Raw genomic sequence first — 21,266 nt, forward strand, 5'->3', positions numbered from 1 at the left:
TGGTGACTGCTCCTATGTTATTCCCACAGGCCAGATGCTCATTCCTCCTAGAAATGAGTTGAAATCTTAAAGAGAGAATTGAAAACTCATGGTAATTCTCTGTAAGATTTCAGTTGGGGTGGCTGATTTCTGATGAGACTGTATTGATGAAAAGTCATGCTATTTAAAAGCAATTCTATCCTTTGCCTTTGAGGCAAAGTTTGCTATTAATTGAAGCACTCGTAAGAGAAGACACTAAGCAGTCCTGCTGGAGGAATAGCAGGGTGCTTCAAGGGCAGTGCAGACAGAAAAGGAAAATGTCGATGGGCCCCAGAACATTCTCACTAACTATTCTTTTGCTATTCTTTTAAATCATGTTTCACAAAGTTTTATGAATCCGTTTCCATTAATCTACAGAGGATCAGACAAAACCAACCCCAGGATAATACTTTAAAAGAAATTGGATTTATGTGTGGGAAGAAATAGGACCACGATATTTTTCACACAAGATTTCTCACCAGCTATTCATTTCTGAACTAAGCTTCTGAAGTTACGCTCCACTCTCACCTGATCGAGTAGGTCACCTTCTTCAAAAGCCTGTTTACTGTACCTTACATAGTGACTAGTTTCTCCTCAGCTTGCCCCATTTTCCCCATCTGTCTGCTCTGCTGCAGTCAGCTCTTTTTATAAAGTCCTGAATTTTTTACTGCTCAGTTCAAGTACCCAGCCAATTTTCACCCCTTTCTTTATGCAACTGGTAAACAGCAAATTTAAGTCTTCCTTTTGATACCTAAAATCACCTTAGTCATGCTTGCCAATTCTGGGATTGTGCTTCTCAATATTCTGGGATGACATTAAATGTCCATTTACCTATAAAGGAAGGCATATATATGAGTTTTGGTTGTTAAGAGAGTACAGGAAGGTGAATACAATTAAAGCTGTAGATGCCTGCAAACCCCAGACGGGAATATGAGTATTGATCACTAGAAGTGTATCCAAGTGCTGGCCTCTACATACATTTCTCTTTATTATGCATATTTGGTCTTGTATAATTGCTGTATTTTACTAGGTTTTATTTTCCATTCTATTATTTCTTCAGTCCCATCTAACTAGTAATTTTATACAGATGGCATTGAATACATTGATACATCTGTTACTTAATCAACCCAGTCCTGTCTTGACAGCAGGGATTGATTACATCATCCTGCTTCTTCTAAGCTATCTTGCCTGCTTAAAAGTTCCTGAAGAATTCTCCCACAGTGGAATTGCTTCTTTATCCCTCTGTATAATAAAAAGCTCTGCTATTCCAAAGAAGGCTGTAAGACAAGCACAGTTCATTTGATTTTTATTCCAAGTAGGGAATGTCATCTTGTTAGCATGAAATCAGGTGTCAAATTTATGTCAGGCTAAAAAGAGGCTTAGTATTGTTCTGGGAAAACATTCTAGTAAGATTCAGTCTGTAAATTTGGCATATCTTCTACATAAAATTATGAACAGACTTTCAATATTTATCTTCTCATCCTTGAAAAGTATGTATAGGATACTGTTTCTATGTTTTGCTTTCTAATTCAGGAATCAAGTTAGATTAGACATTTACCATTCTTGACACAGAGACTAGATCCTGGTATGCAGCACAGAAATTTGAACTTTGATTTCATAGACCTATTAAGGAAAATCAAAAATCACTACAGTCATACACAGCAGCAAGATAAAGAGTTGATGTACTGTGGTTTTTCTATTGGAACATATGTATCGAACCACAGACATGCTGTGTCATGGTTGATGAGAAGGAGGTAAGTAACGGTGCTACAGTACACTGATCTAAAATGTCTGTTTCAATATAAATTTCAGTTAAATCCATCATAATTCCCAGAAAAAATGGAACAAAACACAGGTGTCAGAAACCTGCAAAGAGTACTCGGTGTTAATCTCAGAAGACATCTACTAAATTTAATCAACCGTGTCAGCACGTGTTGGTAACGAGAGTGGAGAGAAAGAAAAGTTTTGGAGATTGTCACAGCAGCACAGATGCAGTTCCACGGTTCTTCTGAAAAGGAAAACTAAAATAAAACATACAAATAAAAAAGCTGCTTTTAAAATCATCTTCTAAGCTGAGCAACCTAATCTTAGTTCAGACTCAACAGGAGAAACATCACTCCAGGAGCTTGCTTAAATTGTTTCATGAAGTACCTCTTATCTTTCCTGACAGTAAGGTGCTGCAGTGACTTTCTTGGGCCGTGCCATTCCCTAGTAACCAGCCTCAGACACTTCCCCAGTTCTTTTACTTTTTAACAAAAGGAGGAACGGAAGCAGAAGCCTTACGTTATTTAGGGCAGAGGCATGGTCTCATTTTTCTGCTTTCCACCAAAGAGAGTTTTGTTACATACTTGTTAGCACAGAACAAATTATGACCACAGTTACGCCAATGTAAAATATTTCTGAAAATCTTATTCTACATGCTATCATTTATGCCTGAACAAAACAGAAGGAGCATCTGCTCACATCGGGCTACTATATTTTACATGTATTCTTCACAGCTATAGAGGACTCCTACAGAGAGCAGACAGTAGTGAAATGTGTATAAGCGGATTTTTTGCCTTATTTATGGCTATGTCCACACCTGGCAATATGGAAAATAGAAGTGACAAATAACGAAGTTGTTTGTACACTGAGTAAAAACTTAGGAGAGACAAAATATATCATCAGTGCAAAGGTATTATGGAAGCATTCTTAATAACGTATGTGCATTTCTAGAATAGCTAATTACTTCATCATGAGCAAACAACCGATTTGGCTAAAGTGCTCCAAATGAACACTCTTAAGTTCTTTAGAATTTGCAAAGACAGTAACCATCCAAAAAACAAGAAACAAAAAGCAGCATCTTAGTGCACAGAGAAATGTAAAGGAGCACAAAAAACCAAACCCAAACTCCCTGTGTATGTGACAGGCTACTGCTTTTCTGAGTAACTGCTAATCTTTTCATTTAAAGTGTATTTTTTGCTGTGTTTTAGACAGCAGGTGCACATGTAATTGAAAGTGGTTGGTTATGTCAAACAAGATAAGTATTCCATGAGATTCCTTAAAGAGCTAACCTATACCCTACTAGAGAGAGCTGAATTCACTGATCTGCAGGAGAAAAGTCCCAGCTGACTGCAAAACAAAAGCGCCCATTTGGCCTTTCTCCACCACTCTTGATGAAATCATGCTATCTAGGGGCCAGTGCAGTTCCACAGATGTGCTTCTGCCTCATAAACAAATGAATGAGGTGCCTTGGGAACAGGAGCTTTAATGCACAAAACAGATTGCATTCTGTTCTGCCACAAATAGCAGATAGCTATTAGCTACAAGAAAATAGATGGCCGACTGAAAAACTGATATCTTCATTTGCAGATATTTCCAATTCTTTCCTTGCACCAGGCTACCAACACTTTCATCACAAAACTTCAGTTCCTGGAGCTTAGTCCAGATTTAAGGGTTTTGGCCTGAAGTAAGAGGGAACATGATGGATGTCCTCCTATCTGCAGGCTGGTGTGGGTAGGTCAGTACATTACATAAATCTGCCAATTCTTTCACATGATTAAGAATATAAAAATAAATAATAATATCAAAAGATCGATAAGATAAGAGATTGATTGGAACAGAGCCAATTTTATCAAAAGGGTGAAGTGCCTGTGTGAGTGTTAGACATTACTGCCAGCCAGAGCGTCCTTTTGCAAAAGAAGTCATAGTTAGGGCTTCTTTCGCAAAGCAAGTTAAGAAGTCTCTTTGATGGCAAGGGCTGGGAAAGGCAGAACTTGGCCAAATTGAAAACAGGCTGAGAAGACTTGCCCTTATTGTTTTTCCTTCGGACCTGAAGGAGAAACAATGAAGATGACAAGGAAGGAAGCAATAGAAGCTTTAGTCTCCATTTGGAAATTTAAAGGTTTCATATGCCCTAAGAGACTAAATAAGAATGGCAGCATTATGACTAATTCTTCCACATCATGCTTGGGCTGCATGTTCCCTAGCATTTTCCCAGCTTTGTATTAAGTACTCCCCTCCTTTATCCTTTCTAACCTAATTGAAAAAACTTAAATTTTTGTATCCATGTCCCACATTCAACCGAGAGCCTCCTGAGACCTCGCATCCTGGAAACATCCTGCAATGTCTGAAACACTGGAAATCTTGAAATCCTTTGTACCTTCGAGAGGATCTGTCTGTATGGTTCTAACGGGCGGAAAAACAGTGAACAATAAGGAATGGGTAATTGCTTAAAATTCACTGATTATCTTGGGATCTTATTTTTTTTTCCCAGATGTTTAAGCCTAATCTGTCTGCAATTTCAACACACCACCTAAGAATCTGACTTCCTAGCCATAATGGGTGGTCCAAAAAATCTATTAAGAAGGGCAGGATTATATTACAGTGAAAAGTGCTTTGTTTCATAGACTCATCCCAAGCAACTTAGGTTTTGAAAATCTGATTGGAAGGACCTAATACTCATACAACTTCTACGCTGCAAAAAACCATATCAGGTCAAGCCAACAGGAGATTTCAGCAAGTGCATTCCTTCCCCAGCCTGGCCTGGCACCACCAGGAACAGCAGCACTGGAAGGCACTGCCTCATTGCTAACATTTTCTTCAAGTCTGAAGTTTTTGTAGTTGGCATGAGCAGTGCAGAATGAACCTCAGAAAATACTTGCATGGATTCTACTGGAGGAATGGACTGCCAGAATTAAATTATAAACAAAAGTGACTACAATTAAAATATCATAACAGGTTGTGGGAATCATTAGATATGATCATTTAGCATCTGACTTTCAAGATATAGTGGATGAGTAGGTGGTAGATACGAGAAGGAGGAGAGGACTCCTGGCTGGCCTGAAAGTTCATGTGATATCCTAGGTGTGATCTGCATTCCTCCTCTTTCTATCTCTCCAAATTACTTCTCCTTGACTTGGCACCTAGAAAATCTGGTCACCTTAATATATAGTTGGCAAGATTTCAATGTAAAAATCCACACTGACATCTGAAAGTGATCATTTTACTGCCCACTCTGGAGGAATGCATCCCCACAAGAATAAGGAATTTTATGAGTGTTATAAAAAGTTACTGGCACTACAACATATTATTACCGGGGTATAAATTACCGATCTGCACAGAGGCCGGCTGGGATAGCATCCAGAACCATTCCTCTGCTCTGAAATCTGCATGGGCAACTACCTCCCTTTGTGGCCTTCCTCCTCAGTGTCAGGCAGTGTATTCCTCCTCAGGAGTGATAGATATAAACCAGAAGGCAGAGAGGGGTGGAGCAGAAAGTTCTTACATCACATGCTAATCGTAGTACAACTGTGGCAGCATTCAGTGTTGAGGTCACATTTGTCTTGCTGCCAATAAATAAAAGTTAAAAAATTAACAGAGCTTTTCATCAAAAACTACCAAATTTGCACAAATTACTCTGCTTTACTGGAGTAAATTAAACTGAATATACGCAAATACATGTAAGTACACTTAGATCTTAAAATACAAGACACTTAGATTCTCATCAGGTCTTGTATTCCAACTGCACAATCTTTTTTCTCCAAAAGCTCTGAAGTTATGCATTTTTTAAGCCTATACTTTCTTAAATCAGCAGATGTTTCACAACAGAGAGGGCATTGATATTGTACTAAACGTGAAATATTGATATCTGTACTATCCCTCACATTCCTTTGCCAATCATGCTAGAGCTGCCTCATTGAAGCTGTTCTGTACCAGTAGTAGCAGTGCGGGGAGAGGGCATTTTGCATGGGGCAGCTTTTTCCACCTTTGCAGGAAGCCAAGAGGTGCAGGCAGACATATACAGTGCACAGGTAGCACAAATGCAATTTATGCCAACATACTCTCGCCCAGTGAAAAGGAGAAGACAGAGGAGAGTATTGGCTCAATCTGGTCCCCTGCTGGTCCTTTACTTTGAGAAAAAATGAGCAGTATCCAAGCCTGCTCATTGAGAGTTGTATAACTAGAGTAGTACAGGACTGAGGATCCTGTAAGTTAGCACAAACTACAGGGACTTGATACATCTTTATCTCCTGTTTAGAAAATCAGTACCATGAAGCGATGGCACAAAGAATTTTGTTAGACAAACTGCAGCTTGAAGTGAAACAATCAATCTGAATGCAGGGAGTGTCATCATTTTCCATTAGTTTGGAATCTCCAGCCCTGTCAGTAATCCATCAGTGGCTTTAAGACACATTTTGTATTTCAGGGTTCTGTAGCTCTGGGGTAAAAAGTCACGTTTGTGGTGCAATCAAAACTTAGGATTTGGTGCAGATGTGCTAAAAAATATGGGGAAAATAAAGGATTTTTATAGCTTAAGTACTTTTTTCTTCTGATTTTTTTTTTCTCTATCTTTCTATATGCATTCACTAGCTTAAATATGGTGCACTACAGAAAACCCAAAATGTGGCAACTTCTAATCAACACATACTCCAAATTGTTATCATTAAAAAATACAGATCTCCATATCTCACCTTCAGACAAGAAGAATTGTGCAAGTAAAGATAAAGCACCACAACTTGCAAGAAAAGCAAAATTCAGTATTTCTGCTTACTCTGTAACTTGAAAATGTCCCATCAAGTTTAGGTAAATGTGGGTGCTATTGTTTTTATCTCTGCTTTAAAAACATATTGATGCATTGGTTAAGATTATTATATAAATAAAACCTTTTCCACATCAAAGGACAAAATCTTGTTAGATCTTCTCAGATAGGATAAGGAGTCTCCAGGACTAAGATGGCACGATGACAGCATGGAATAAAAATGAATTCAGGATATTTTATGGACTTTCAAAGTAGCAAGTAACTCTTTTTATATTCAGAATTTGGCTGAGCTTTTTGCTCTTTAATTGTAGAGATGTTCAGAATATATATCTGAGCACTTCAGTGACATGCAGAATTCAAGACACCATTAGCTGTGACAATCCCTGAAGTCATGGATTATAATTTCTCTGCAGAAGGAGCATAATTCAAAAGTCAAAAGTCACAGTTAAACATTTGGTTTTTTGAAGTCTGCCTTCCAGGAAAAGTCTTTAGAAACCACTTAAAATTTGCTGTTCTGCTAAATATTCTTGCCTGTACATGTATTTTCTTCTGGCTAGTTGATAGTTACAGGGAATAAACATTAAGTGATTTTTTTTTTTGCTTAGGTGGAAGAATATTTATAGTCACTTTATTATTATTACTATGTTTACTGAGCTCTAACTTTCCCCAAGAGAAAGTGAAAGAATGAGTTAAAATATGTAAATCAAGTTCTGAAATTCACAAAACATTAAAGTGAATTTGAGGGAAGTAAAAACCTAATCAACAGTCTGCAGACTGTGCCAGGAAAAAGAATAGGAACATACAGTGAAGAAATATACTATATACTGAAGTTGCTCTTTTATTCTCTGGAGTACAGCCGTTAGCACAAGAATAAAGCACTAATCCCCTCTCATTCATTTTATAAAACTTACTGGAACTATTTCCATTCTTCCCTCAGGTTTGGAGTTTGTAGGATATGTTTGATGTTTGTGTGGTTAGCTGAGAAATACGTGAAGTGGCATCACTTAATCCAAGGATATTAGAGGAGTGGGGTTTCACATTCCTTACAATAAGTAGTCAGGCTTAATATCACATTTGCAAGGAGTTGGTACCTTCCATGCTGCCTTCAAAGGATCATGTGGGACTTCTGCAGCAAATGGTTTGCACACAGCTTCACATTTCACCTCTGCCAGCTGTCCATTTCCATGCTACTCTTCATTCCTGTACATTTTAATGCTAACAAAGAAAAACCTGCTACAGAAAAGAAAGCAGAAAATTCCCTGCTAGACACATGACATATCTCTAGTTAGGATTTAAGGGTGGGAATTTCACTGTCCAACACAGGCCTTTGCTTGATGCTGTGGCTGACACACTTGTGTGATGACTGCAAGCAGATCTACGCACATACAAAGTGAGTGGCTGCACAGAGAAGCACCTTCTTGCTGCTGTGTATGAATGCAGCCTGTATCAGTAAGCATCTTTAATGCTCCTGCCAGTTTGGCTGCAAATTCCATAATAAATGGGCCTTGAGCATCTAACTGAACCTCACTTAGCAAAAGCTTTGACCTGAAAGATCAAGAGTTAACCTAACCTTATCAGATGCTGAGCTCCAAAGAGAACAGGAGTTGACAGCACTTGGCCTTTTTGCAAGAGAACTCAGTCCCGCAGAGAATGCTGAATTTTTGCCTGTTTGTATCACACTGCCAGCTTTTCCCAAGAGCAAAGTAATGCCTCTCTGAAACAGAAATGGTGTTTGTGCCGTGCTCCCTTTTGCTACATTAAATTATTCCCTGGGTGACTTTCTTCCTTCACCCACACCTCTTTTACCCCCTCTAACAGTTTAATCCTTGGCGGATTTTCAAGGCAAATATTTCAAAAGAAATATTTCAGTAGAAATATTTCCTTGAAGGGATTTACATAGAGCCCATCTGCTTTGCTAATGAGGAATGTGTGAAGCTGTCACATCTCCTTAGCGACAGTTTAGGAGGACTCAATGCTGCACAGACAGGACCAAGAAAGGGAACATTTTTACCTCCTCTGCCAGTCATCAAACAACATCAGCTCAAGGTTTAATTTTAAGTATCAAAGCTCATTTATGCCAGTCTGCCACAATGGTTGCAAACTTACTGGTGGCATTAAACGGATTCACAGTAGTCACATTTTTATATATTTTAGTCAGTTTTGGAAGTGCAGTGGCTTTACAATAATGCCTTGAGAGCCACTGTGACCATGCCTGAGGTCTTCCCTATCAGACATTCCTGCACTGTGTACTAACTGACATCCTTGTATTAACTTCTGTGAGCTCCTGCTGCTTGAATCTACACAAGGCTAGATGTTTAGTCAGGTTTTATAATCAACTTTTCTCTCCAGCTTGAGCAAGAAAAAACAAGACTGTCAGAGTAGAGAATAGATCATCACAATAATACAATAGTTCTGATTAATTTCATTAATTTAATATTGACATAAGCCTAGGGGAAAGGTTCTGTATGAATCACAACTCAACCATTACCATTTATTGACCATATACAAAATTATTTTTAGGTTTGAGGGAAATGAAAAAAAGGGATTCCTTCTAAATCTGAAATTTCACAACTTGTTGAGGGTAAAACTGCCATCCCTAATAACAAGTGAAAACTAGAAAGATTTCATCAGTGCTGCTGAAAACATTGCTGAGGAAAACCAAATTCCCTGGTGTGTCTGATGCTTTCTCTATTTTTTTTAATTTTTATTTTTGCTGGCTATTCAAACAATAATTATTTGATATAAATTATTACTGCACAAAGAAACAAGGAATGAAAAATACAGGCACAGTTCTTCTGAAGTTGTAACTATTGAAATTATTTAAAACATCCTTAGACTAATATAAAGTCCATCATAAAAACTGTTGCCAAAAAGCAGCATAATTCACGTTTTGTACCACGAGCGAATCCATTTCTTAAGTGCTGTAGGATATTGCTTCATTTGTTACTTTATTAATTAGAAATCTCCTTGAGGATTTAGCTCACACATTCACCAATTTATAGCCACAGAAAAGTAAAGGAAAGTGTCCGTCATGCACGACTGCCCTGCAGAAATGTCAGATCTTACAGATGCTTTTCACACCAACCGATATTGCATGTCATAACAATTTCTCCAATTCATGGAGAAAAAACACTAAGTATTTCTACAACCTCCATCCTTTCTCCTGTTTATACAGATTGGAGGTCTGGAGGTAGCGCACGATAACATCTCCAGGCTTTTGGAAGTACCATGTTATTTCATTCTCGCACAGAGCAAACAGACTGAGTCATACTCTACGGGATTAAATATTTCACAGCTCTGCATTGAGCATGAATGCAAATATTGGACACGGTGACTTACACTGAACTAAAAGTTAGTGACTAAATATTTATATCTAGATAATAAACAACTATGCATCTAGGGATTATTTCCACCCCAAATCCGTGCATTGTCTGCCAACTTATATCTTGTCATCCCAGCTCAGTAAATTCTTCCTAAGTGCAAAATGCAAATAAAAGCAGTAGTCTAATTCTATGGTGATGTTATTATGCCTCCCTTTTTTTAATTTAAATTTTATTTTTTAAAAAAGGTTAATATTCTGAATTAGACTTTAAAATTACCACAAGATTTACTTACTGCAAATGATTAGATTTCTATTTCATTTTATTTGTTCGTGGGATTTTTCTGTTTATTGCTTTTTCTTCACTCTCTCATTAATCAACACCCTGTAAAACACAACTTCAGCACAGCGCTTAGCAGTGTGCTTGATCCAGATAACATGATTAATCCCTGTAAAACACACTGCTAAGTTTTTGCTGTCTCACCTAAACTGTGATGCTCTGGTTGTCATGCTGAAAATATTATGATATAAGCCTTGCCTTGGTCTAAAGCGTACTTTTTCCTTGCAAGCGTATGTTAGTTATTAAATGATAGCTTGAACAGATCAAGATTACTGAAATTTATTGTGAGTCACTGCAGAGGAGGAAGGTATGCACAGCTAGCTTCAGCATGAGTCACTGAAACGCAGATCCTTTTGGCTGGCCTGTCCTGATAGGAATCTTGTTGCTGATCCAGCTCGTGTTAACTTCTTAAGTTGGGAAAGGCTCTATTTTCTATTTTTTAAAAAGGGAAAATCCCTCCTTAATAGCTACACATTGCCTGCTGAAAAAAAACAACTCCAAGTTCCTATTACTAGCTGTTAACATCATTATCTGCTCCTCTGTTGGGAAGCATGGGGAGTGGAGTTAAAACTTCTAATGTAACAAGTGGTGGTGGGAGAAGAAAAAAGCAAAACCAGAAACATACCATCCACAGATTTCTTTCAAGTATGACTCCTCTGACATTCCTAAACTAAAATTAACACTGCTTTGTAAGCCAAACTTTCTATTTGTGTTGCATGAAAAATAGAGGGACTGTATTCGATTGGTGGTGTTACTTAACAGCACGTAGGGATACTGCTGCCTCAGAGGGATGGAGGGGAGCTAAACATCTGGAGTCAGAAGTAAGGAGTACCTATTGCTAATTCATTGCTGCCTCAATGAACTGCTCTCCATTAAGCCTAAAGGTCACCTGGAAATAGGTATTTTTCAAAGATACTATTGCTGGTGTAGCAATAATTTGGCACAGTGTAAAGAATTTGGAAATTCCGTCTACTTATCTAAACTCTGACCGTAAAAAATGATAGAGCGGTTACCATTTCAACAACTCAGCCAGTAACCAAGACAACAACTGACAGAACAGCCTGTGCTCAGATCTTGAATCCAGGTAGAATCAGACAGAAATGTTCTTTTCTGTCTGCTGAGATTTGCTGGTGTTTTGCCACAGCGAAGACAGAGGGAATGTGAAATTACAGAACTAGGAAATCGTTTAGGCTGAGAGACATCTAGGGATCACCTCGTCTGAGCACCGCGCTGAGGCAGGGTCAGCTCGATTTGGGAGAGCAGGACTGCTTCCAGTCTGATCTTGAATCGGACTCGTACCTCGCAAAACTTGAACCTTTCTCTTGCCCTGAACTATGTGCTCCTTTTCATCCTCGTGCTGAGAAAATGAAAGCAGAGCCTAAGGCCATATATAATTTCCAAACAGGTTATTTTCACCATGAGCTTTCAGCTTCTCATTTCCTTTATGTGTGTTCTGACAATTTTGCACTTCCGAAATCATTCATATATTTATTGTTTCCCCCCAAATGCACACCTGAGCACATTTAACATCTCGCATTTGTCCTGTGCAACAAGCGGTGTTGTGGCAATTCTCTCTCTCAGATATACACAAGAGATAAGATGGAAAACTGGCTTATGAGTAATTCACAGCAGTTAGGTTTGTGGTCTTTTCAGTGAGTTAATCTTTGCCATGTGTGAGAACACAGTAAAAAAGAAAATGAAATAGCAAGTGGCTTCCATGTATAAATCTAGATCCTAAAAGCTTGCCAATACGCACAAGACTTCAGGGTGAACCCAGACAATACACAATGTAATGCTAAAATGTGATGGATCAGACTGTAACAAAATAAGAAAAATAGACAAGGACTTCTTTTCTTAAACTTCCCTTCAGGAAACACTCCACTGTAATTACCTGGAGTCTAATCACATTGACCAGGAAGACAGATTGAGCTGAATATGCCTAGGGTTAAGCTGGTGGGACCAAAAGATCCAAAAAGTACTTTTTTTTATTGTTTTTATACGAATTATTCAAAATGTAACCAGTAGGAGTAGATTTCTGTACTTTGAAAAACAGTGGCTACCGTACCATCACCAGACAAACCATCTGAAACTTACCTTCGTTTTGACTCTTCAAACTTGATTTCTCCTTTCTATTTTCTTCTTTTTTTTTTTTAATTTTCTATTTTCTATTTAATATATTATCTTTGAAAAACTGTTTTGAAAGAATACTCTTTCAAAATACCTGACTGTAGTGAATTTGAAATCCTCAATTAGCTGATCAAGATATTTCTAACCCTTTCTAATTTATTTATTTATTTATTTATTTTTAGGAAAAGTATTATTTTTAATGCAAATGGTGGCTTTCTGAATTTCAAATGCTACAGTCCACTTCTGCCACTCTGCATCAGTTTGATCTCATCAAGACAGGTGTCACGGGATGCTTGCTCATAGTGCAGGTAAGGGGATAGTGATACACTGTTAGTCCTTTTTGTTCATAACTTTAAACAACATATGAGTTTAATCAACATATGAGTTGATCCACCGTAACTTTTTTCCCATAATATTTTAAATATATACATATATATATACCTGTGTTAACATTGTGCAAAGAAACGCTGTTTTACATCAGGAATCCTGACTTCATTTAATGCGGCACAACTGTAGGAATTCCTGCAATAAGCCTTCACTGCATGCAGGCTGCTCTGAGGATGTAATCAATGATGAGGAACTTAAACAAGGGGAACTAAATGGAATTTAAAAATTGTGAGAGAGGCTGGGAGAGAACTCTGCCTCATTGGAACAGATTTGATCGCATCAAATATAAACCTTGAATTTTTCTTTTCTCCTCCAGTTACAAATGTTCAATCAAAGGGAGCACAAAGTAGCTCAGTATGCCACAGCTCTGTTAAATACAATGATTGGGGAATTCAGTACTGGGTTTATAAGACAGCAAGATTTTTCAGAGTTTATTGCTTGCAATGGACTGATCTTTGACTGCTTATACAGTGTCACTTGCAAGCAGAAACTTGAAATAGAAAAAGCAGTTGTGTTTTGCTGTAGGTTATAACACTTGGCTCCAGTCACCAGAGACCATTTCCTTAGGTAAGAGGTAGTAGTGTAGATATTAATTGTAAATAGAAGTTGATATATAAAACTAGCCATGTACTGAGGAATGAAAATCAGAAACTGAACTTAGAATTGAAAGCAAACGTTACTTGTACACTTCCAAAAGCATTCAACTACTTCATGGTGCCCTCACTCTTGTCACAATATCCCCCTCAAAGGGTAAGGACTCATTTACAAGCATTGAGGGCAACTCATGACAAATGACTGATAATACCTGCAAAGTGCTGCATCTCCAAACACTAAAGTCAGTTTTAACACAGAAAATAAACTTTCTGTGGGTTATAACTCACTGCAACGTAATCTTCATTATTACAGCAGGCAATTGTAAACGTGCTTAATGAAAAGATGTATTTTTTGTTACTGTGCCGTTGTAGGCTTTAGAATGGATTCTTATGAGAAAATGAGTCCTAGGATGTTTCTGTTAATAACATTGACAGTACAGAAGTATTGCTGTATTGTTTAGAGATGTCGTATATCGCCATAATGACTATTGCTATTTTAAGGTTGCCTTGGAACAAGAAAGTTAGCTGTAACGATGTTCATTTCTCATTTGAATCCAATTGATTTTCTGTACTCGTTGTAGCAAAGATTTAACTTATGTAAGAAAGTACTGAACTGTGTATTGATTTTTAAATTAAAAGCTTTTATTGTTTTTTCCTTTATGTTTAATTGTGGAATACCCTGTATGAGCCACAGTTTTAGTTATATTGTATTCAAATTTTTCTGGCAAAATCTACCCAGTAAAAAATTATGCCTTTATTCTTCAGATGTGAGCAAAAAAACCATTGTTTTTCCACAATCAATATATAAATTAGTCAACACTTAACTTGCCATAAAAATAAATTGACTCCATATTGATTTGTCTCTCTCATGGCAGCACTAATATTTGTGTACAGATTGGAACTTGTTCTTCTCTCATTTTATTTTCCTATCAGTAATGTTAACCAAACGTTGGGACATTGCATGCTGCTGGCCAGACAACAGAGAGAAGGCAACAGAGAGAAGGATCATGTCTGGGTACATTTAGAGCTCAGTCTCATCATAAAGAGCTCAGTGAAAATATTCTTTAACCTTTCTTCAATCTTGGTGATCTGCAAGAGAACTTCCAGCCTGACTTTATGATGGGAACAGTCAGGAGAAGAGGTTCAAATTTTCCCTGTGCTTTTCCATCTCCAAAGGGGTGCCCCAAGAGAACACTTCCCAGACACACAGGCAACACAGTAATAACACTGACATTGTCGTGTGATTCCTGGTTCTGGAGAGTTAAGGAAGTAACAGAACATGAGATAGGATTTACAGGAAAACCTGAAAAGGTTTCACTGATGAAGGGCACCAAGGAGGCAGGACTTTGTATCCATGGCAGTAACAGCATATTTATTAACCATGAGGTGACTTATCCTTTCCTCCCCACAGCTCTGGTTTAGCTGGGCATCACACTGAGCCTCCAGCCTGTCTTCCAGGCTGGCCACCCATCAGTTCTTCATACTTAGTTGTCACCACCCCAATGATGCTGTCTACAAAAAGAGGAATTAACATGTCACATATATATTCACTACATTCTTACCTAAATGGTTACTAATATCAGTTTACTCAGTATAAGCCACCAACTTCTAAAAGCGACATCTAAGATGCAGGCAATTTCAGAGAGATCTGGAGAATTCTGGCCCAATGGAAGATTTAACAAGCAAATTAGTCTGTGGAATTATAAACGCTCTCTGAAATCTTGAATCAAATGCCAATACTCAGCTCACTCAGGACATTCACTCAGGAATACTCAGGACATCTTCTTAAAACTATTTCCTAGAGCAGACATGTTTCATTTCACTGCCTTTTGCTTTCTGTTGCTCATTGATTGGCCTTCTTCCTATACTCACGGGAAAAGGAATAAAAGCCTTACTGCGCTGTGCCAAGCACCACTACAATCATTGCAAGAAAACAAAACGTTCTCCTTTCAGTTCTCACATTTTTCTGTTTCTGCAGTCCCATGGGCTCCACTGGGGTAGCAATATCTGAATCAGTTCCACTGAAGGAAGTTAGCATCAAGCTTAAATTTTCATAGGGAAAGCTATCTGTTTGGATTTGTTACTTTTTCCTTTGTGTTTTTATTATTTTGCTTTCCTCTCTGTTAAAGAGAGAATACTAAGTGAAACTAACACAGCTGAAGGATGTTATTGGTATCCTTATTAAGTGTTACAACCACTATTATCTGAAAAGTAAGAAATATTTCAGTGCACGAAACACGTTTTTAAGCTGGATTTCTTGTTCTTGGTTTAGCAACTATATTTGATCATAAATTTCTATAAACGGTTTGACTGTTTTTAAAAGAAAGTACATATTTTAACACAGTGAAATTGCAGCCAGTATTCCTTTTGAATTTAAATTCTACTTTTACTTTATCAACAAGCGTATGGAAATGGGTGAGACCAGAGTGGTAGCATGATAGAAGGGACTTGTGCTGCTATAGTATGAAAGGTTTCGGAGACATGCTGTCATTTCACACTCTACTTGAATAAATTCAATTAAATTTACTTACATAAATTACTTAAGAAAATTTAAGTATGTAAATTCACAAGTTGCCTGAATTCAAATTGTTTAGAAGTACTCCGTGTACTTCACTGGAACCATTTAAAATCTACAGCAGTGCAAAAGAGAACAGGCCCACTGTCATCTTACATCAACAAGGAAGTATGATCTACTCATCTACTTCTTGATTTTAAGCATACCTGATAATTAAAAGCGAGACATAAATTATACTCCCAAAGCCATAGGTGTCGTAGGCAAGCAGGATCCCTAGCAAGTCCAGTGTATATAGCACTTGGATAGCAGAACTTCACTGTACCTCTTAAATTTTTGACAAGTAACTGGGTGGTACCAGTTAATTAGGTGTAAAAGCCAGCAGCATATTATTTCTAACGCTTAATAGGATATTAATGACAGTTATCTTTTTATAATTAAATCTGCTATTACGGATAAAGAAAATGTAAGAGCAGTTGCAGCTTATATTGCAGACTGTGTAAGTTTTTTTGGTCCGAGGCCAAAGATTTTAACCTGTTCCTATTATTTTGCAGGATTTTGGAGCACAAAGTAGCAGGTCTTATGCTAGAATGATGACATGACTCTCCCCCAGCCTCCCAGCTTGTGCTATACTTAGTGTTCAAATGCAGTCTAAGTCAAACCCCACCCAAACCAAATGATCATGTGCTCATCTGTTTGCTCTCAACCTATAATAAGGAATTATCTTTGGAAGCTAAGACAAAAAAGAAAAAACAACAACAAAAAAAGCTATAGAGACAATTGGGATGCTTTTCTTTTTTCTTTTTTAAGTAAAAATAGATGGGTTTAAAAATACTGCTATGCAGTGTGCTGTGATGAGAAATGTGACATTTCTATCTGCATTCAAGGATCCCAGTGATATTCACAGAAAACAGGCATAAAGAAAAAACACAGTAATATTTAATAATCTGCTGGTAAATCACAACACTAAAAGCCTGAAGAGATATCTGAATAAATAAATTTAAGTGCATTTTATAAATGATCTTCAGATAATACAACCAGAGTCTCACTGACCAGTTCCACCTCTTTGGACCATAGAACATTCTGGAGAGTCCTCAGCTTGGAAAACATCAGCTAACCACACTTTTAACTTCTATATCTAACGTTTTTCCTCATATCTGTTCCCCCGTCTTCTCCATCTTTGCGCTAAGCCCAACAGAAATAACAAGAGGTGTCACCGCCTCAGAATTTAAATTAAACTGTTCTCCACTTTGACTGATGAGACAAAAAGATGTCTTTTTCTCTGAGAGTGAGCAAGACCAGCTGTTCCTCTAGTTTCTTACTAGAATACATTAATTGAGTGAATTTTGCCTACTGAAATCAATCAGTTTGAACACAGTTTGTCTTGATGTTTCTCAAATTCAAAATAAGAGTCCTCCTCTGTTCTGTGGAAAGGACAGGTGCAAGATCAGAGTTGAACCTGCTCCCTTCCCACCCCGAGAGTTGCTCTGCCCATCGTATTTGGAAGGGTTGTATCTCTTGGTTCATTCATGAGAACATTCAAAACATGAGTTTTATATTAGTGTAGAGAAAAATCAAAAGCAGAAACCATGAATAAAACATTTTCTGACAGCTCCAGTGTGAAAGCAGTCATTCACTCTGTTGCAAATTGCACAAGCATAACCACAGAACAAAGTATGTAGAAAGTCCTAAAACTATACTTCTCACTTCATAGTCTTTTTCAGCACACGCAGCCTTTTGCTGTGATGGAAACAGAAGTCATTTATGTGCAATGGCTGGAAAAATATAATATTGTAGTCACAAATGCCATCCGAATTGCTACTTAAATTGCCCACGGAAGTTACAAGAAATCGACACAGAAGTCATCACAGACACCGAAGCTTTGAACAGCCCTCAGGATAGCCTAAACTGAGAGTTTCCATTTTACTTACCAGTATGTGGGTGAGCTGGATGGTTATAAGAGGAGATCCTGACAGATTGTGGGACAACTTGGGAGGAGGATCTACTTTGATAGAGATGAGATAACTGGCTGCTGAGATCATATAGCCTTTGTAAGCAGCAGCTTCTGCAATCCTTAGGAAGAAAGAAATATATTAGATAAATAGAAAAAGAAAGCCTTTTTACTTCATGCTAGTATTGACCTCTTTCAACTTGGCCTGGGAAACGTTGCTCCTGTCTGAAGCACCTCTTGGAATAATGTCACAGTTGTGAATTATCCAAGCACCCACTTTCCTAACAAACTCCCTCAACCAAAGGGTTGTTGAGAGCAGTGGAAGAGATCATTAGTGAAGTAAGGAGTATAAAAGTAAACCAAGCAATGTAACACTCAGGCAAAGAGAATAATTGCCTAATTAAACATGCATACCAGTATGAAGCATACACTGGTATTGTATGCAATGAATAGATTACATATGTTATGCATATATTTACAACAATTTATAGTTTTACTTTGAAGACAATGCTTATTTCCAGTAACATTTGTTAGAGAGTAACTGGGGACACAGTACAACAGAGGAAGGCCTGACTAAACATCTGATTAGCCCAGGTGACTTGTTTTTTTTCCTGAGCTGCATAGTTCTGCAGTACATGGTAAGAACATTAATTTCTGCCTTCAGGCCTTCAGCTATAACTTATGACTTTCACATTTCTGTGCATTTAGGAGTAACTAAAATCTATTCAGCTGCAGAGTAAAATTTTTTACGCTATCAGTAAAAAAGAATGTGCAGGTGTAAAACATTCTCTGTCATTCAACTCTTCGGCATATGAATGAACATTATTTACAATGAAAAATTAGAGCCATGGAGAATTAACCATAAGCTTCGGTATCCAAACAAGGCATACTACAAGGGAAAGCCGTATTTGAAAGACACATTAAAAACTATTTTTTATCTGCCACCTGTTCGCAATGTTTTCTTGTTTTTCTTTGTGGAAAGAAGAAAAATGTCAGATATTAAAATAACTTCATTCAGTTCCTCAGCAAGATCAAATAAAACAAATCTCATTTGGCACAACCCCAAGCATCAATCCTTAGTTCTGATCAGGAAGAAAAGTCACTATAAGACATTAATTCTTATCCCAGTAAGTAGAACGAGCAGCCTCTATTTTTTCATGTCAGTAAGAAATATTGCACACTAATGACACAGATCCTTCACAGCCACCTGCTAAGTGCCCTTTTTTTTAAGAGAGCAGGGAAAGCAACAATGCAATTTACTACTTGATTTTAAAATGCTGTTTAGTAGTAGTTGTCATTATCTCAGTGCGATCAATCTGGTCATAAACCAGGAACCTTTACCCAGGATATCACAAATGATTTCCCGCGATCATGACCTTCCATGTAGCTGTACGTAGAGAAAGGAAAGTAATCCCTAAAATAAATGACAGCTGAGATGCTTCTTCCTTCCTTCTGTTGTCATACATAATATGATGAAAGCCACACTATGGAAAAGACAGAAAGTGTGACCTAATCTACGTATGTTAGTGTAGGTCAAACGAAAACATACAGTCATACTATCTTAAAGGAAAAGTGTAATGATTTACATGAACGGCCTTGCAAAATTCTCTGGGGATCTCAGGCTGAGAAGCATATAGGTCTCCATTTACTTATCTTATCTGCTAACGATTTCATTGGTGCAGCATATAAAACAGAAGGTCTTTTAAGCATTGCCTGGTCTCCTGTTGTAAAATTATCTTACAGGTTTCCAGGATTCAGATTTTATCTATGGAGGGATGTTGTTTTCTTACTTGTTTCATTTCAGTGCAAACTTTATATGTGTCAGGAGAAAAGATGTAATTTGCCTTTTATAAAACAGATTAAAGTTATGAAATTCTAACAGCAGATCTGATGAACAGAAAGAGAAGACAAGGAAAGACAAACATGTTGCCATGGGAATCTATTTTACTATGGCATAAAATAAAACATCTAACTTAAGATTTAATCTGACTCTAGTTAATGACTACATGTCGTCAATATTGCAGAATCAGGATCAAGGCTCATAATTTATTTACAGTTGATAATGACACGACTGCTGTAAAGGTAATAAACAAGCTGTTACAGCATGAGAGGTCTCAGGTACTTACTTGGTATCCATAGGGTTGATACTATGAAAGAAGTAGTGCATGTTATGGTAAAACATGCCGACAATGGTAATCCAAGCTGTGAAAAGGAAAGAGGAAACAGATGTAAGCAAGAGGCATTTCTCTCCTAGAATTAAAACTTTATTAAGATCTTTAGCTTCTGTAATTCTCATTATTGAATTCTCAGTATTTTTTAAAATAAGTGAAGAAGTAGAAGTTAGATATCGAAATAAAAGGATGCTTGCCCTATGCAGCTGTACTTCCAAAATGAGTAAGTTGTTAAGTAATCGTTTGTCCTTGTAAAACTCCTACATGTCACTAGAATGGCTGCATGACTTATGTAGTCAACATCTCAATGGTAGCTACAATAACCTCAAGGCTATTTAACCACTATGTACATTAACTAGCAGTTTACAAAACTTGAGCACAGGCAACTGGTTTCTGCTTTGACTGCCTGTTCACTGTCTGCATTCCAAGTTTTTATGGGTTCTTCAGCATCTAAGAGGAGAGAGAGATGTGTATTTTATAAGTGCCCTTTATTATCCCTTTTGCTGGGTTCCAAGTATTTATGTGAACTGCTTGAGGCGGAGCAATAAATGTTTAGGTTAGTTCTTTGCACTGTGTCGTTCAGCATAAGGCTGAACTTGTTCAGAAGTGAGTTTTGGCTGCAAAACACCCCTGCAGAGTATCTGCAGCTAATTTTGCACTCTGTGAATAAGGAGCAGGCTTTTTTCAACAGAAATGACTGAGGAAAGGTCTGTGTGTGTGTAGTTCTGTGGATTGTGGGTTAGGGTACATAGGCTGGATTTTCAAAGACTTAAGAATCTTTGTAACAGATTTCTTCAGTCCTTGATTACACCACAGAATTAGGTTAAAACATGTTTATTTTTTTTAATTTCGACTGAAATTTCAGATTTTTGTCATCTTCTCACTTTTTGAGATAAGCTAAGATTTTAGCATAGGCATGAGTTTCTTAGTTCTGCCCTGTTGTCTTGACTGTTGTTCACATCTTCATTCTGTTTCTGGGTATGTTGTTGGTTAGCTCTGTCATTTTACAGATAAATTTCATAAAAAATGTTAAAACAGATTTTGCATGGAAATATAAGTAATGACTGATCTGGTAACCTGAAATTTCTTAAAAATAACCAGTTTGGATGAATAAAAATCATTTAAGAAATGAAGGCTTTTTTCACATTTCAGCATTAAATGGCTGTCTTCTTTGCAGTCTAGCTGCATTATCCAAGTTGAATTCAAGTAATAGGAATATTATTCAAGTAAGATGAAGAATTCTACCACATTGGTCATTCATTAATGTGACGGAAGAGCTGTTGTAGGTTTAGAACCAGTATGATCAATGGCAATCAAATTGGTTGTTT

At 37.4% G+C, this 21,266-nt stretch overlaps 1 protein-coding gene and 1 long non-coding RNA gene across 6 annotated transcripts in view; one reads left to right on the forward strand and one right to left on the reverse strand.

The window, feature by feature from the left end:
- Positions 1 to 21,266, forward strand: part of LOC109370309 (uncharacterized) — a 201,970-nt gene that overhangs the window by 163,788 nt on the left and 16,916 nt on the right. For all 3 annotated transcript variants that reach the window (XR_014887063.1, XR_004161573.2, XR_014887062.1), the window contains one exon: positions 12,507 to 12,632. This is a non-coding gene — a long non-coding RNA (uncharacterized LOC109370309). The remainder of the gene's footprint in view (positions 1 to 12,506; positions 12,633 to 21,266) is intronic.
- The window catches only part of ADGRD1 (adhesion G protein-coupled receptor D1), a 125,914-nt gene that overhangs the window by 81,896 nt on the left and 22,752 nt on the right, over positions 1 to 21,266 (reverse strand). For all 3 annotated transcript variants that reach the window (XM_010720036.4, XM_010720037.4, XM_085238705.1), the window contains 2 exons: positions 19,894 to 19,969; positions 17,748 to 17,889 (listed from right to left, as the gene is read on the reverse strand). In XM_010720036.4, coding sequence (XP_010718338.2) covers positions 17,748 to 17,889; positions 19,894 to 19,969 — 218 coding nt within the window. The remainder of the gene's footprint in view (positions 1 to 17,747; positions 17,890 to 19,893; positions 19,970 to 21,266) is intronic.

This window comes from Meleagris gallopavo, chromosome 17 (assembly GCF_905368555.1).
Source record: "Meleagris gallopavo chromosome 17, MGAL_WU_HG_1.1, whole genome shotgun sequence".
NCBI lineage: Eukaryota > Metazoa > Chordata > Aves > Galliformes > Phasianidae > Meleagris > Meleagris gallopavo.